Source organism: Pelobates fuscus, chromosome 7 (genome assembly GCF_036172605.1).
Source record: "Pelobates fuscus isolate aPelFus1 chromosome 7, aPelFus1.pri, whole genome shotgun sequence".
NCBI classification, from domain to species: domain Eukaryota; kingdom Metazoa; phylum Chordata; class Amphibia; order Anura; family Pelobatidae; genus Pelobates; species Pelobates fuscus.
The window spans coordinates 88,684,917-88,702,007 of NC_086323.1; the positions used below are offsets into that span (position 1 = coordinate 88,684,917).

At 39.6% G+C, this 17,091-nt stretch overlaps 1 protein-coding gene across 1 annotated transcript in view; it reads left to right on the forward strand.

Moving 5' to 3' along the window:
• LOC134567983 (calcium-activated chloride channel regulator 1-like) overlaps window positions 1-17,091 on the forward strand; it is a 36,487-nt gene that overhangs the window by 15,481 nt on the left and 3,915 nt on the right. Inside the window, exons 7-14 of the mRNA XM_063426185.1 lie at window positions 500-724; window positions 2,868-3,092; window positions 3,219-3,396; window positions 4,404-4,510; window positions 5,384-5,605; window positions 10,758-11,028; window positions 13,667-13,831; window positions 15,393-15,623. Of these exons, the coding sequence (XP_063282255.1) occupies window positions 500-724; window positions 2,868-3,092; window positions 3,219-3,396; window positions 4,404-4,510; window positions 5,384-5,605; window positions 10,758-11,028; window positions 13,667-13,831; window positions 15,393-15,623 (1,624 nt within the window). The remainder of the gene's footprint in view (window positions 1-499; window positions 725-2,867; window positions 3,093-3,218; window positions 3,397-4,403; window positions 4,511-5,383; window positions 5,606-10,757; window positions 11,029-13,666; window positions 13,832-15,392; window positions 15,624-17,091) is intronic.

Sequence of the window (17,091 nt, forward strand, 5' to 3'; positions counted from 1 at the left end):
CCGGGTGCTGGGTCAGGGTCCGCCCATGCTCCTCAAGACCTATTTCGCATGCGCGGCCGGCGATGGGGGAGACCTAATGCGCATGCGCAGCAATGCCGGGCACGCGCATTAGACCTCCCCATAGGAAAGCATTGAAAATACTTTCAATGCTCTCCTATGGGGATTTCAGCGACGCTGGAGGTCCTCACATAGCGTGAAGACGTCCAGCGACGTTATAGCACAGAAAATGTGTGCTATAAACCCGGAAGTGCCCTCTAGTGGCTGTCTAGTAGACAGCCACTAGAGAAGGAGTTAACCCTGCAAGGTAAATATTGCAGTTTATGAAAACTGCAATATTTACAGTTGCAGGGTTAAGGATAGTGGGAGTTGTCACCCAGACCACTCCAATGGGCAGAAGTGGTCTGGGTGCCTGGAGTGTCCCTTTAAGGGGGAAATACAATAATACATGTATTTTTGTGTTTATAGTAACATTGATTAATATGTTTTTTTTTCTTTGAAGATCCATGAGTTCTGTGATAAGGACAATCACAATTCAGAAGCGCCCAACCAACAAAATAAATTGTGCAATCAACAAAGTACATGGGAAGTGATCATGAAATCTCCTGACATGACATCCACCACTCCATTAACTAACACCAACATCCCACCTCCTGTTATCTCTTTTCTTCAATACAGGGCCAGAGTAGTTACTTTGGTTCTTGACATCTCAGGAAGTATGGGTGGAGTAAGTACAATTTAATATTATAATATAATTTACGACAACATCCCAGTGTATTTGTTTTTCAGTTTAATTCAGTCTATTTTTTTACAAAATGTCGAGAAGGTAATTTCACATATAGTGGCTGTGTTCACAGGGTGTACACCAATGCCCTTTTTAATTATTTGCCTTGGTCATTGAGAGTAGTTTACAGCCCTAAAATCAACCCAATTTGATACCCTTTGAAGGCACATCTATAACACAAAAGTGTTTTCCCATTTTCTACAAATACTGTGCTCTGTCCAGTCTCTGATTCGTCAGGGTTCCTTATCCCAATCACCACATGCCAAGCTTCAGCATGTTTTCACCTTTTTTCTCCCTAATTCTAAAAACCCTCCAACGTTACAAAACGAACCATGTAAGGGAATATTAAAAAAAAAAATTCCAGGTATAGTTCTTATGTTCTCGATAACATCTTCTCTGAAAGCCGTCAATCTGCTGGGTATCTTTCATCCCTGTGTTAATCTAAAAGGTTATTCTTCTAAATTGACTATGCATGCTATTGAAAAGAAGAGAAGCATAACCAATATGCATCTCCCAATTTGCTCTTCATTACCATGATTCTACTGTATATTATAATGTACTCTATAAGGGCCTGTCCTGTCGTGACTGGCAGGTAACTTATTGATCTCCACCACACTAGCCAGTGTCAAGAATTGTAGCTGTAGCTTTGTTTTTTTCTGATTGTTAATGGGTCTATATGTCTACTACTCTTATTGGGCCTGTAGGTCTAATACTCATTTTCTTTAGTCTTACCCAAACACCTTGACATAGTGTGAGGGTTGAAGACCTTACAGATACATGTTATTTTAGTAGGGGCCACCACTATTTTCCACACACTTTGATTTCTTTTTGTATTTTGAGACGTTTCATTTTAAGAGTAACATGATGTTGTTCTCCTGATCAGTCTCTGATACTTCTTTTGGCAATACTTAGTTCTTGCTTTTAATATATATATATATATATATATATATATATATATATATATATATATATAAATATATTTATGTTCAATCACTTAGGGTATGTATTTTTTGATCCTGAGGAAAGTCCCATAGGGGACTGAAGTGTTGATCATATTTTTAATGTATACCCAATAAACTTCTTGTTTTTTTTAAGAAGTCCATGAGTGCAGCCTGATCTGTGGAAATCTATCTATCTATCCTTCTATCGACTTTCTTACCCCTCCGGGTGGTATTTTTGGTGTATTCCTCATTATTGTGTCCTCTACCAAGGGCCTGGGAGTCTGATGGTTCAATGCAATATCTTAGCTATTCCTAGAACTACACTCTTCTGGGCAGAAATCTTAGATGTCCCACCTGTAATCTGCTGAAACCACTCTCCCAATTTGGGGGTGACAACTCTGATTGTTCCTATTACAACTGGGAATACTAATGCCTTAACTTTACACATATTTACTAGCTCCTCTTTCAGCACTTGGTAGTTGTCCATCTTCTCATGTTCCTTCCTTCTTCTTGTTATAATCACTGGGTAGTGCCACACCCACCGCCACTGCAGTCTTACGTTATTTGTCCACCACCATGAAGTTGGGTTTGGTGGCCAGTATGTGCTTGTCTTTCTAAATGTGAAAGTCCCACAGAATCTGAGCCCTGCTATTCTCATCTACTCTTTGTGGTATATCCCATCTGGATTTAGGCAGGTTCAACCCATATTCTGTCCAGATGTTTCAGTACCCAATCTCAGCATCTTGGTTGTGTATTTTAGTTTTTTTTACTGTCCCTGCTAACATCTTGCAGCTACTATGTGCTGGAATGTCTCGGAGGCCTCTATGCATAGTCTCTACCTTGGGTCCTGTCTGGTGTGGTAGACACCCATTTCTGTTGACCTGGTGCTGAGTTCCTGTGCTGCTAGGATTAATGACTCAGTGTTGTCTATATATAGATATAGATATAGAGAGATATCTATATGAGTTTTGTGTTCATTTTGGATTTTATTTATAACCACTGTGATTTACATTTAAAAAACCTTTTTTTATGTACTATGATTTCTCTTCTCAAACACAAATTCTGATATCTTGTACTATTATGATTAACACTAGCTTCTGGAGTCTTTCTGCTATCGCTGATATCTTTTTTTTTTTCCCCTGCAGTTTAATCGAATCAGTAGGATGTATCAAGCCTCAGAAGTGTACATTATGCAAATTGTAGAAACAGGTGCTTATCTTGGAATAGTTGTGTTCTCGAGTGGTGCAGAAATCAAGTCGGAACTTGTTAAAATAACTGATACTATCCAGCGTGAACAACTGAAAACACTTCTTCCAAAAGTGGCTACTGGGGGTACCAATATTTGTTCCGGAGTGCACAGTGGTTTTGAGGTAAAATATATTAGTTATCAACAATGTATAAAAAATATATACCTGATGCAAAATATGTTTGTACCTTATAGGTGTATAATAACATTTGTATGTTTTAATCTCTGCTTCTCTTTGTTCAATATTCAGGTAAACAAAAAGCTTGATGGAGCCACATATGGTACAGAAATTGTGCTATTAACAGATGGTGAAGACAGTGGAATTAGTTCTTGTTTTCCAGAGGTAGAGGCCAGTGGAGCAGTAATTCACACCATTGCTCTAGGTCCCAGTGCAGACAAAGCATTAGAGCAGCTAGCAACAATGACAGGTGAGTGTCAATTTTACACACTTTATTTGTTACAGGAGTAACTCATGCAAAATAATTACAAATTGTTTTCATCAGACTTGGAATTTATATAAATTCTCCTGCTTTGTGCAGGCCGATATGTGTTTGACAGACTAATATCAGAATGAAATTACCCTTTCTTCAAACTGAACATTATATAATAGAATAATAATGAAGTAATGGCTAACCCTGTCTTTCCAGATATTTGTGAACTACCAGGCTGTGCATCATGGGAAACGCAGTTCACAAACATCTGGAGTAACAAAGTTAGCCATCACCATCACAATATTTCTGTACTGAAAAGCATAACATGTTTTTATTAAATGCTTTGGACACCGTAACAACTTAATCTAAATAAAATGTACCTTATTTGTTTTTTTTTATTTTTACCAATGAGGAGCTACTGACGCATCAGCTGACTGCTCTAAGTCAATCAGTGGCAACACTCTATGCTTCCTGTAATCAAGATTCAAAAGCTGGATGCTGGATGCTGCCTGGGGGACCTGCAGATCAGCACAGCAAACAAACTTTTGAGGTTAAACTATGCAACGGTATAATCTCTTAAATTAAGAGTGCGTGTAGGGGCATCATGGCACCATAGCAACTTAATTTAGATGAAGATGTTGTTTATGACCAGAGTGTTGCTTTAATATGCTAGTCAGTTCCAAAACAGAGCTATGTCATAAAGTTCTACAGTTTGCACAATCTGACATAACCAAAGGATTGTATTAAAAGAGGACAATGGGATTTTATTTGTGAACAACTATGATATCAAGGCATTGTTTCAATGAACGGACGGACAATCTCTTCACAGAGTGAATGAGACTTTTTGCATGATTTTGACAATTTTTGTACAGTGCATAGAGGTTACTATATGTTTTATTGCAACTTGTATTCCATGGTTTATATACTTAAGTATGTATTTGTTTTATATACATCTATGTTAATATTTATTAAAATGCAATAATTATATATTTTTTATATTTTAGGTGGATTAAAGCTTTATGCATCAGATAGCATTGATGCAAATGGTTTGATTGACGCTTTCAGTGGGATTGTATCAAGCACCGGAGATGTCACACAACAATCTGTTCAGGTACTTTTTTAAAATCTTACTTTGTTGATTAGTAACACTTTCATCCACCCTCCCACCCCCCCTCCTTTTTTTTAAAGGACACAGCAAATTCAATGTCACAAAATACTAATTCACCCAATCTTTTGTTCTGTTGAATATTTGTATTTTGTAAATTATAAATTACATTATAATTATAAAGGGAAATGGGGATTTCTGGGTGTGTTATTAATGGCTAAAATAGCTGTATGACTTATTTAAGCTTACTATATTATTTAGGAGGATGTACTATACACTTTTAGGTTATGATGAGTGATCTTGGTTTTATGTGCGGTAGTAAATGATTCATGCCTATTAATACAGATCAAGCACTTGAAGTTCCTAGAAAAGAAAAGGCATCTGTACTCATTATAGGCACAGTTGCACAGTCCCTTCTACAAAGGGATGCTTACGAAGTATGTGCTTTGTCATACAAGACATAGAAGATGTTGCACATGAAGTAACTTATGTTAGGCATTCTTATTTGAACATATACACCACTCCACTACTGGCAAAGTTTGTAGTTGCATGAAATGGGATCTGGAAGAGCTGAGAACTATAGTTGATTGAATAGGCACTCACATTAGAACTAAAAGAAAATTGTTTTTAAAATGCAGTTTTCCCTATAATTGAATACAAATTTTCAAACTGGTTAATATTAATTTGACCTAATAAACTAAATTATATAATCTATACATGGAATTATAGATTATTTGACATTTAAAGTGATAATGACAAACATGAATATGAAGTTGTGTGACATGCTTTTTAAAAAAAAAAAAAGTCCTGGGTGACATTTACCAGAACCTAACATGTTTGTTCTCTCTGTATGTATAACTCTTTGTGATTCTTCAACAGGTTGAGAGTACAACTCTACGTGTTCAATCTTCACAGTGTTTGGATGGAACAGTGTCCATTGACAATACTCTAGGCAATGATACATTCTTTTTGGTCACATGGGATGCTTTAATCCCCAATATTCTGTTAAGTGATCCCAATGGAAAACGATATGTAACTGTTCAGTTTGTGAGTGACCAGTTTTCCAAATCTGCACGTCTCACGATTCCAGGCACAGCAGAGGTACAGTATAGTATTCACTGAGCTTTATAACGCATTGTGTTACCTTTTAGAGCTTATTTTAACTCTGTATCTTGCCTTAAAATGTATTGCTTTTTCCCTCCACAATCTTTGATCTGTTGATTTGCTGACTAGCACATAGAAAAAAATGTCATGAACAGATAAGCAGTCATATAGAGAGATGTGCTTTCAGTGACTTTTGGTAGAAACGTGTATTTATTTATCTATTCTTCTTTTTTGTTTTGTTTATTTATATCAGCTGGTTTATTCTAGAAGTTAAAGTTCTGGAGAAGTTAAATCTAATTCATTTTTAGTGTGTAATGGGGATCTGAAAGCAAAAACTTTGAAAACATGAGTGGCTAGGGTGAACTATTGTAATGTTTTTGGCCATTGAGAGATACCTCTATTGCCCCACCTGAAAGCCACTCCTGGATATTATTTTTGAATACAGATCTAGCAATTCAGATTCATGTATACAGTACTGTCATCATTAATACCCTTCCTTAAGAGGGTATATAACAACTGTTACCATGTTGGGCATCTTCTAGACCCAACACTTTAAGATAGAGATCATTAAGCATATATTTTACATTCTGTTAACTAATCAATACCTCCCATTTAAATTGTCTAAAGTGTTTGAACATTTTTAAATAGTGAATGGAATGCAAAGTGTTCTGTCACCTTTTGATACTGTACAAATACTTCAACCCCCTAGAGTGGGTTACTGTCAGAGGCGGCTCTCTAATTAGGCGATTTACGCGGCCACCTAAGGCCTTGCGTTGTCAGGGGCCTCGCGGCTGCCTAAATCACCTTAGGGCAGACTCACATGTCGGGTCTTCGGTCTATGACCGAGGGCCCGACGGCTTGCCTATTATGCTGCCGGGTGTGAGGCCCCTCCAGTCAGTCTGCCTGAGTGCCTACACAGCCTTCTGTCTGCATCTCCGCCGGGTGTGAACTGCAGACTGAGGTGTCTTGCGATCTCCAGCCTGTCAGAGTTACGGGTTACCATGGCAATGCTCTGAATGGCTAGAGATCACGAGACTTACCACATGGCCCACAGCTCACACCCTGCGGAGCTGCAGACCATATAGGGAACCCACCAAACTATCAGGGAATCAGTAAAAGAAGAAAAAAGAAAGAAACTGTAATGGAGCTGCAATATTAAATTCCACGATCTCCGCTGGTACAGAAGGTAATCCACAGTCAAGCGCTGAAAAGTAAGGCAATATCCCAAATCCCCCAGTAACCAGACGAAACACAGTGCTGGGAGTCAACTGAGGTCTTTATTCACAGCTCCAGTATTTATGCAAGTCCCCATACAAGGGGTTTCCCTACTGACATAGCAGGGGTAATACAGTAGGGGACTACATGGGGGACTTAACATTCTGAGCATTTCTCCCATCAGGCACTGCTGGACGAGAGGGATACTCCCACTGGAATATACCGTTAAGTGGATTATCCCTCCGTGCAGCAGAACCAGCGTTTTACATTTAAATCCATAACTTTAACAATATTCACGTTATTTAGACGAACGGACGTTCGGTAGATAGCCTGGGGTCTGAGTGCACATTTCGTGGGAATACCGCTCAGATCCCAGCTAAAAAACCGAACGCCGCACGAAATATACTTTGCCATTGAGTTCGCCTAAACGTACCGAACACCAATGGGGAACCACAATAGGGAAAGACCAGAGCTCCCGAACGGCCTGGAAGTCCAGCAGTGTTCGCGCCGTCGAGTAGCCGTTTTCAGTTCCACACCCTCGACGACCAAACACCGCTGGTGAGACAAAGGATCCAAGATGCCTGACCGCTGCGTGGTCGGTAGCCGAACGACGGCCACCTAGGAAAGTCTTTAATTACCGATTGCAACAATGTTGCAATCGGTTAATGGGCGCCACACGTCCCTCTGTGTGTGGGCTATTAGGGGGTAGCTCATTCGGTTCACGAACAGCCAGTAAAGTCGCTGTTCCTGAAACGAAATACATGAATGCTAGCATCTCTTGGCTGCTAGCATACAAATTCTATGCACATAACAATATAAACAAAGGTTACACATATATTACAGCGATTATTACAGACAACCTTTTGATACAGATAGTCCAGTATCCTACAAGTGGCTAGGTTTGCCACAGAAACCCCTCTTCCCTGTCACATATCCTTCACCCCACTTACCCCTGTCACAGCCCTCTACCCCACTTACCCCTGTCACAGCCCTCCACCCCACTTACTACTGTCACAGTCCCTCTACCCCACTTACACCTGCACAGCCATTAACTCCCTCTACACCCTGTCACAGCCCCTCCACCCCCTACCCTGTCACAGGCCCTCCACCCTCTCTACACCCTGTCACAGCCATTTAAACCCCCTCTACACCCTGTCACAGTCCCTCCACCCCCCCACCCTGTCACAGCCCCTTAAGCTTCCCTACCCCTGTCAAAGCCACTCCACCTTTTCATATCCACTTAAGCTCCCCTACCCTGTTAAAGCCCCCCCCACCATGTCACAGTCCCCCTCACAACATCACAGCCTCCTCCACCCTGTTCCAGCCAACCTTATCCTCTCACCCCCACCCTGTCACATATCCCTAACCTGTTATAGTCACCCACTAGCCTCTCAAGCCCTTCTAGCCTCTCAAGCAATTACGAGATACCTCTCACAGCCCCCCTACCCTATCACAGCTCCCTCATCCTCTCACAGCCCTCTCATCCTCTCACAGCCCCCCATCACAGCCCCCACCCTTTAATAGTCCCCCACTCACTTACAGCCTCCCCAGCCTGTCACAGCTCCCCCACCCTGTCACAACCCCCCCATGTCACCTCCCTACCCTGCCACAGCCACCCATATCCTGTCACAGCCCTTCCACCTTGTCACAGCCCCCACACCATGTCATCCCACACCCACCTTGTGACAGGGTGTTTTTTTGGACTGTGACAAGATGTGTTGGTACATATCTTGTCACAATAAACTAACTCTCTGTATCCAGCTCTGCAAGCTTGTCTTTCAATATAACTACAGCACCTTATACACACAATACAACCCCTATTTTTTGTTACTTTGGTTGTTAGTGGGGTCTCATGTTTGAGTTTCGCCTAAGACCTCACAAAGTCTAGAGCCGCCACTGGTTACTGTAGTTCCAAGTGTAACAATAGAGGTTTAGAACTAGTGCGATTTTGAGACATCGCTTTTGACCCCTCACTACTATAATGCTATGAATCCATGGGTTTACCAGTGAGTCCTCAGTGGAACAATTCCCCCTAGTGACAGTGTTTGTGTCCTTACAACATCAGCCATGGTACATTAACACTCTCTAAATAAAGTATCTGTATTTATTTTTTTCTGAATATACTTCACCTACTTGATAGAATTGTTATGTGTAAATAATTCACTAATGAAAATGTGCAGTAGTTATTAATATTCAATAGTGCTGAATAGTAGGTATAACCAGATGGTGAATATAGACTATTTAGGCTTTCCTCAGCCTAACCACTAGTAAGCTTTTCACTATCTTGCATTCTATATACTAGAAACTCTGTTTGCCTTATCTATCTGCAGTATATACCCAGAGGTTACTCCCAAGGTATTTGCATAAATATTTTCTCATGAATATTTTCAGGCTATGACTCATTAATGTGTTTGAATAAAAACAAGTTTTAAAATATCAAGAGACTCACATATTATGTCAATAGTAAAAATTTATTGATATAAAAAGAAAACAAATTATTCTGATCTCCTGTGTTTTATTTCTTTACCTGTAGTCATTTAGCAGTGTTACTGTTAAAATTAATAAGATTAGTGTGAGGTTTAAAATTTGTTTCTAAAAGAATAAATAAACTGGATCTATGCAAAGCTGAAATATGTATAAATATATTATCTCTAAACAGTACCTTAGACACAGCTCCATTTAGCTCAATTTAGCTTCATTTATCTTTTTTTTTTTTTTCTTTTTTGGTACATTATTAGAATTTAATGAAATTGATACATCGTAGCCACATCAATTCCACAGCTCACTTATATAACTGACTTTTCACAAACTTAACCAACTCTAATCCAGTAACACTCTAGGTCTATATCTGGTTTTCATCAGAATTTGTAAAGGGATACTATAGGCAACAACAAAAATGTTAGTTTACTGAAGCAGTTTTAGTGTATAGATCATACCCATGCAATCTCAATGTCTAATTCTCTGTCATTTAGGAGTTAGATCTGATCCACAGATCTAGCACAGATACATACACAGACACACAGATACACACACAGACACACATGCAAAATATACAAATTTTAAGCTGCCCTCCTGTTTCCTACCTTTTGGGTGCAGTCTCGTGGTTCAGTCGACTGACTGAGGCTGTTGGGAGTTAGAGGCTCTCCCACTCTGCACCCCCTCCTCTCTGACTTTTCCTTCTGTGCAACCCGGTGTTATCTGTGAAGAAATGACTGACTGTCACTTCCTCCAGGTGCTACCAAGATTACAGGGGCTTGGTCGTGGTGTTAAAGGGCCGCAGCACAGGACCGAGCCCCTGAAAACACTTTACCATCAGGTAGCATGGAACATCTGCTGGGCTCCCTGAGCATGCAGGCCCCAGTGCAGCTGCACCAGTGGTAGTTTGTATGCTGTAATATTTCTTTAAGCTCTAAGTATGCAGGTCAGTAGTCCAGTGTAGTAGTGTACAGCCATAAGCAAGTGATCTGGAAATAATAGAGTCATAGTCAGCAAAATACAATGGCCAGGTGCATAAGCACACAAGTAGTTTAGTCAAGGAACAATATTACCAATAATCAACATAACACTTACAGGACAGTGCTGGTTGCAGCCATATGAAACATCTCTATGTCATCCGATTTGTGGTTGTTTTCTGAAAGTGAAAGAGTCCTCACAGATGTTTTATGTCAATCTAAACATTATAATAATCTTTACCTAATGTATGTAGCTGTTATTATAGCTAAATTAATTTAAAACTATTAGAATCAATAATACAAATGCAATTGATAGAGAATGCATGTTTACAGATTTAGTTAGGAACATCTTGATGCAATTCATCATCTGGTTTTATTACATTTTAATTGACATGAGTGTGAATTCAACACAATCAAAACTGAACGAGTGATTTTGTTATGTTTTAATCTTGCAATTTCTTGTATTATGTTTTTTCTTACAGATAGGTGCATGGGTATACAGTTTGTGTAACACTCATTCAGCAGAACAAGTGCTGGGTATAACGGTGAACTCCAGAGCAGCTGATGGAAAAGAGCCCCCTATTGTGGCTGAGGCATATATGAATGCAGACTCTGCCAGTTACCCAAGCCCATTGGTTGTGTATGCCATTGTAACAAAAGGCCTTTCTCCAGTTCTTGGTGTCTCTGTGACAGCTGTTATCGAAGCACAGGATGGAAAAACTACAACTTTAGATCTTTTGGACAACGGAGCAGGTAAACTTTTAGATGTTAACAATTAGATCATTAAGGATTGTGACTGCAACACTAAAGGCTTAGTTTCTTGCTTTTTAGTAGAAAGCTATTTTTAAGCATCATTATTACCATTTACAATAGATTATTATCCATTCTAACTATTGCAGATAGGTTTCCATGGTCAACCCTGTCTATAATGTTTACATGTAAAGGGACAGTAGTCAGGGTAGGGAGGTCTGTTTGTGCAGGCTCCCCTGCTCTGAAACTAATGCACCAAAAATACACTCCAGTAGTGTCTTGGGGCTTAACCCCTGTATGTCTACAAAATGATAATAACTACCTACTTCCAGAGCAAAAGTTCTGTATGTAGGTGTCAGCTGGAAGATAACAAAAAATTGAGTTGTATATGCTCTTTGATAAGACGCTACACACCAAGCATTTTAGTGGTCAGATAGAGAATCCAAAGCCAATTGGCTATACCTCTAGCTACTCAGATATATTGATTATATATAGAAAAAAGAGAATATATATTCCTCCAATTACCCTAATCTCAGACTTTATTGTGTGATGTCTATATCAGGAAATTGATCTTTCTAAATCAAGCTGAGTAGTTGTCTAGGATACGGGGAGCAGATGGCTTAATATCAGTTGTTCTACAGAACAGTACTATAGGGCTAGTAGAAGGTTGTGTGTAAATACAGACAGTTGTAATCTCTCTTCTCCTTATAAATGTTAATAAAATTCAGAGTAGGAATCCCTGATTGAACAGAGAAAATTTCAATATTTACATGCTAGACACATCTGATGATCTACTGATACCGACCACCACTTAGCATTTACCATTTTATTAGATGGACAAAAATACATGTTGTCTGATTAATTGCTTCTTCACCTCCACTGCAATTGTCTGAGCATGAAGGCAAAATTAGCTGAGTAACAGCTTTGCTATTTAGCCTAAATTTTGTGATTTGGTTTTCAACTCACTAGAATATGTCGATTAGTGAATAAACCCCTTTATATATTGATACACCTGACTTGCCACAACTGCATACACTATGCTTATAGTACCTAAATGCACTTAAAGGGACATTGCAGTTTAATATACTGGTTCAGGTGTCTATAGCATGTCCCTGCAGGCTTTGCAGTGTAAACTCTACCTTTTCAGAGAAAAAGCATTTACATTAATGCCCAGTAACACTTTTAGTGGCAGTCACTCAGATCGGGTAAGTTTTGCATATTGTACAGCATGGGCTTTCAGCTTCTCCACACTCTGCATGGTGAGGCTGAGTGTCCCTATAGAGATGCATTGCTTCAATGCATCTCTATGAGGAGATGTTGTTTGCTGCGCATGTGCAATAGCCTCCATGTGGGAAAGCATTAGTTTGATTATCTCAACCTTAAAGTAGGAACTAGGTGGGGCCAGCTATTGAAAGAATGGTGCGGAGGTGGAAAAAAAAGGTGAGTCAAATACCTTTTCCTCACCAATGGAGCTGCTCCTATAGCAACTGGGGTAGTGTCCTCACACTAGACCCAGGTAGCTAGCCACAAAGTTGAAAACACTCATCAACCCTTTCTTTATATCAAACACCAAATGACCTGGCAGTGTTTAAATGTCATAGTAACAGATTGTGACAAGCATAGAAATTACCCCTGTGTTGGGTTTACAAATGCTAATATATCTCCAAGGCCAACTGCATTACATCAGTTCTACATCATCATTGTCTCTAATGTAAACTTTAAATCCAGATCAGTGTTAATTTATTATAGCAACCAATATGTTTGTGAGCTACTTTTCCGGTGATGCTCATCAAGTCTCTTACAAAACCCCAATGAACATTTCAATAGAATGGGCACATTTGCAGACTAAAATCGGCAATTAAATACAATTCTGCTCATTCATAACTCTATGCGTTTTACAAGAGGAAAACTTGGTATCCATGGCAGGATTGACAACTGGATGAAATAATGCATTAAAAAAAACACGATAGCTTTATCAGCTTTGACCTGCTGGTCATTTAACTAAAAATCTTGTAACAGTATTCACTGAAATCTTTTACCAACAGTGCAATTTTATAGAAAAAGATAAAAATAGACAATTTAGCAAAATTATTCTGTAACGTGTGTACTTATGTATATGTGTGTGTTTTCTTGTTTATTAAAAGGACACTTCGCACACATAAAGTACTACAGCTTGTGTCTGGAGCCTGCCACATTTGTGACAGTTCATAAAAGTGTTGATTTGACTAGAAATCCGCACTTTTATATTTGGAAACAGAAACACCCCACTGTCCATCAGTCAGCCAGAGATGTTTTCTTCCACTTCTGTTAGTTTGATGGCATGCCGAGCCACCATTTTTAATGCCCTGCACTACAGCTCATTCAGAAGCATTGGAAAGCTGTGCATGCGTGCACGCTCGTGGCTCTAGAGAAGCCTCTGATTGTAGTATTCTCTGGCATGTGCTGAATGTGCTGGGGACAAAGGTCTTGCAAAGACTGCAGAGTAGTGAGCTGCAGCATTTGCAAGCTGTTTTTAGTTATGTGTCAGATGACAGAAGTAAACGCATGCATGTTTTCATTGGGGCATATCTACTAAATTGTTGAAAAATATGTTCAGTGGAGTGGTCCTTTAATTCAGCAATTGTATGTCGCTCTTTTTTAGGTGCAGATATTCTCAAGAATGATGGCATCTATTCGAAGTACTTTATGTCATATACTGGCAATGGCAGATACAACTTGAGAGTCCGTGTTGGGAGCAATTCAGATAAGAGCAAATTAGCTGCTCCAAAAAACCGTGCCTTATACATGGCTGGCTTTGTTGTAAATGGTAAGTAATTTGCAGAGGTTGTTACTCAATATACGTTTTTATCCACTTGTGTACTAGTATAAAAGAGGTTATATGTTTTTTGGTGCTACAGAATTAATCTGTGTGTTCTGTGTGTCAGGCTTAAACATTTAATTGTGTGTTTATTTTGGTACGTTAAACATTATGGCTCTCTGTTATTGTTGCTTACGACAAAGTATTATTGTCTGTTTTTTTTTTTGCTATTGCCAACACAAATCTTAATTTAACAGAAGGATGATAAAGTTAAGACCTGCTAGACCTGGAGATTCTTTTCAGTCCAAACTGCAATACAGTTGAATTTAAGGCGATCAAGCGATTGTCCAAATTCCCAAACTCCGAGCTGAATTCTGAACCCATTGAAACACACAATGGCATTATGATTTGTGATTTCCAATTCTTCCCATGGCACCAAAAAAAGAGATTATTGATGGGGAAAAAAACTGATTGATGGCAGACAAAATGTTGATTTTATTTACAGAACAAATAACTTACAGATCAAGTGTTAAAACGTGACATACAGAGGAAAAAGAGAAAAAATAAATCTATATTTATTTAATTAATATAAAATGTACAAATATAGATTGTTTACTGCTCCTACTCCTCTTGCAAGTGGTTTTAACCACTAGGAAAGCCCTCTGTTAAATAGATTAAATATGTTAGGTGTCCTGGACTGCATTAAACCACAACCTGAACTGCATTAAAATAATTCTATCACAGTGCTCACTGCCTAACTAACCTTTCATGCTCCATATAACCAAAGCTTTACTGCTACTGCTGCTTAGAGCAGCAAGGCATTGGGTAGTGACCAGCCTTTGCATAATACAATTAAAACATTATTTAATTAAATGATTACAATGGGATTTGCAAAATCTTGAAGAAAGCCAAATTGGACCATAACAAGTTAGCTTCTCGTCTTCAACTCTATATGCAAAGGTTTGAGACAAACAAACTAAAAAGAGTCTACTTTGACCTCTTTACGAAAAGAGGGAAGCTTGGAGGAAAAAAAATGTATCCCAGTATCTATTATCAAGTGACTTGTGAGAATGCTTCTATAAAGAAAAATATAATGAACTAGCGCCTCTTGACATAAGAAAATTTGGCAAAGAACCTCCCTGTTTCTTCATTTTGTGTAAAGCAAGTGGTTGCTAAACAAACATTTAGGAGATTCAAGCCATCAAACCTTTAAATATGTCCCACTCTATAGATTATTAGGGACTTGGGGATGGGTACCTCACAACTTTGGTCATAATTGCCCCCAAAACACTAGACATGAACTTAGGTGGCTATTTGAAAAACCCAAATGTGTGCTTGAAAAGGGTCAACAGTGTATGTATCTAATAATATACATATCCGTGAGTATGTGTAAAATTTTTATGTGTATTTGTGTGTGTGATTTTGTATATGTGTAATATTGTGTAACACACACTTATTATACATCAATTAATGTATATATGTATTTGTAACCTCTACTTGATACATTTATGTGTTTTTCATATGTATGGCACATAGCAAAAAAGTCACACTAATTTTCATTTTGTTACAGGCACTATAGAAAGTAACCCACCAAGACCAAAGCCTAGCATTGACAACCTTAACTTGGGAAATTTCAGTAGAACCGTATCTGGTGGTGCCTTCGTAGTATCTAATGTACCTTCAGGCCCCCTACCAGATCTCTATAAACCTAATAAAATTACTGATCTGGGTGCTGTCATTCAAGGAACCCAAGTTATTCTGAAGTGGACAGCAACTGGTGATGACTTGGACCAGGGAAATGGTATGTATATCGTTAATGATTTATCTGTTAAAAATTAGGCACTAATTTGAAAAGGTTATAAAAATATATTTGTAAATCTAAACCTATATAAGATAAATATTTGCTTTACTCCAGATGAATCTCCCCATAAACATTAAAACAATCTACTTTTTGGCTAAAAAAGTTATCTAAAGCAATGGTGTACATACCATTAGAGATGTCCCGAACGGTTTGCTGGCGAATAGTTCCTGGCGAACATAGCTTGTTCGCGTTCGCCACGGATGGCGAACATATGCGATGTTCGGTCCGCCCCCTATTCGTCATCATTGAGTAAACTTTGACCCTGTACCTCACAGTCAGCAGACACATTCCAGCCAATCAGCAGCAGACCCTCCCTCCCAGACCCTCCCACCTCCTGGACAGCATCCATTTTAGATTCATTCTGAAGCTGCATTCTTTTTTTTTTTTATAATTTTTTTTTTAGACAGAAGTGTGTTATATTTGAGCATGCTAGGCTGAACGTGCGTATATCATGGCTAGTTGCACTGAGGGTATGAGTATATAGCAGTACATTGTTGTTAAAGATGGCTGTCATGTTTAGGGTGTAGCTTGCACGTTATCAACTGTGTATTTATATCAGCAGCTCCACCACTAGTTATAAATCAAGTGTGAGTCGCCCCATGAGATGAGACTAGTGAATAACATAATACATGAACGGTTAAGGTAAAGGCATGTAAGGAACTACGACAAAACTCTTTAGGAGGTGAAATAATGACATGTTTAAACGCTTGCTACTTTACGATTAGTTAATGTGCAGAGAGCAGTTCATGTGATCAAAGGCATGGTGTGGAGGATCGGCTATAGTGGGACATGCTTGGCAGGCTGCTGTTTACTGCTTGTGCTCATCCGATCCCTTCTGGGTGCCAGGTGCAGACCCTGGGAGTCCCTGATACCTGGAACAACAAAGGCAAGTCTCTGGCTGAGTGCCGGGTTCGCGGCTTCAGGTGGTGGAAGCTTGTTTTGTCGGGTGGTCGGATCTGTCCCGGTGGTGCTTCACGTCCGGTGCCGGATTGTGGTAGCTTAAGGTGGAGGCGAGTGCTTGACGTGGGGCAGACCCTGCGTTTCTCTTTGTGCCTCCGGTCCCGTCTTCGACTCCTTTTGCGTTGGTGGATTTTAATGGGGACTGCTTCGCTTAGCTGTGGTGGAGCTTGTTGGGGCTTCCTGCTTGTTATTTGCTTCCAAAATTGATTAAAGAGTCTGTCCAGCTTAGACTCAATATCCTGCCATGCTTTGCTGGTACCAGGATGACACGCGGCTGCCGCCATATTGGGACAGTCGCAGATGAGTATGTCAGCCTTGGTGGCTGTGCTCTGTGCGTCCATTGGCTCCAGACAGCCTCTCAGGGGTGGACCGGGATAACCCCCACCGGTCCGAGGGGGGGTAACGGAGCTCCTGCCGGGAAGTAGCTGCTCCTGGGCATCCCAGGATC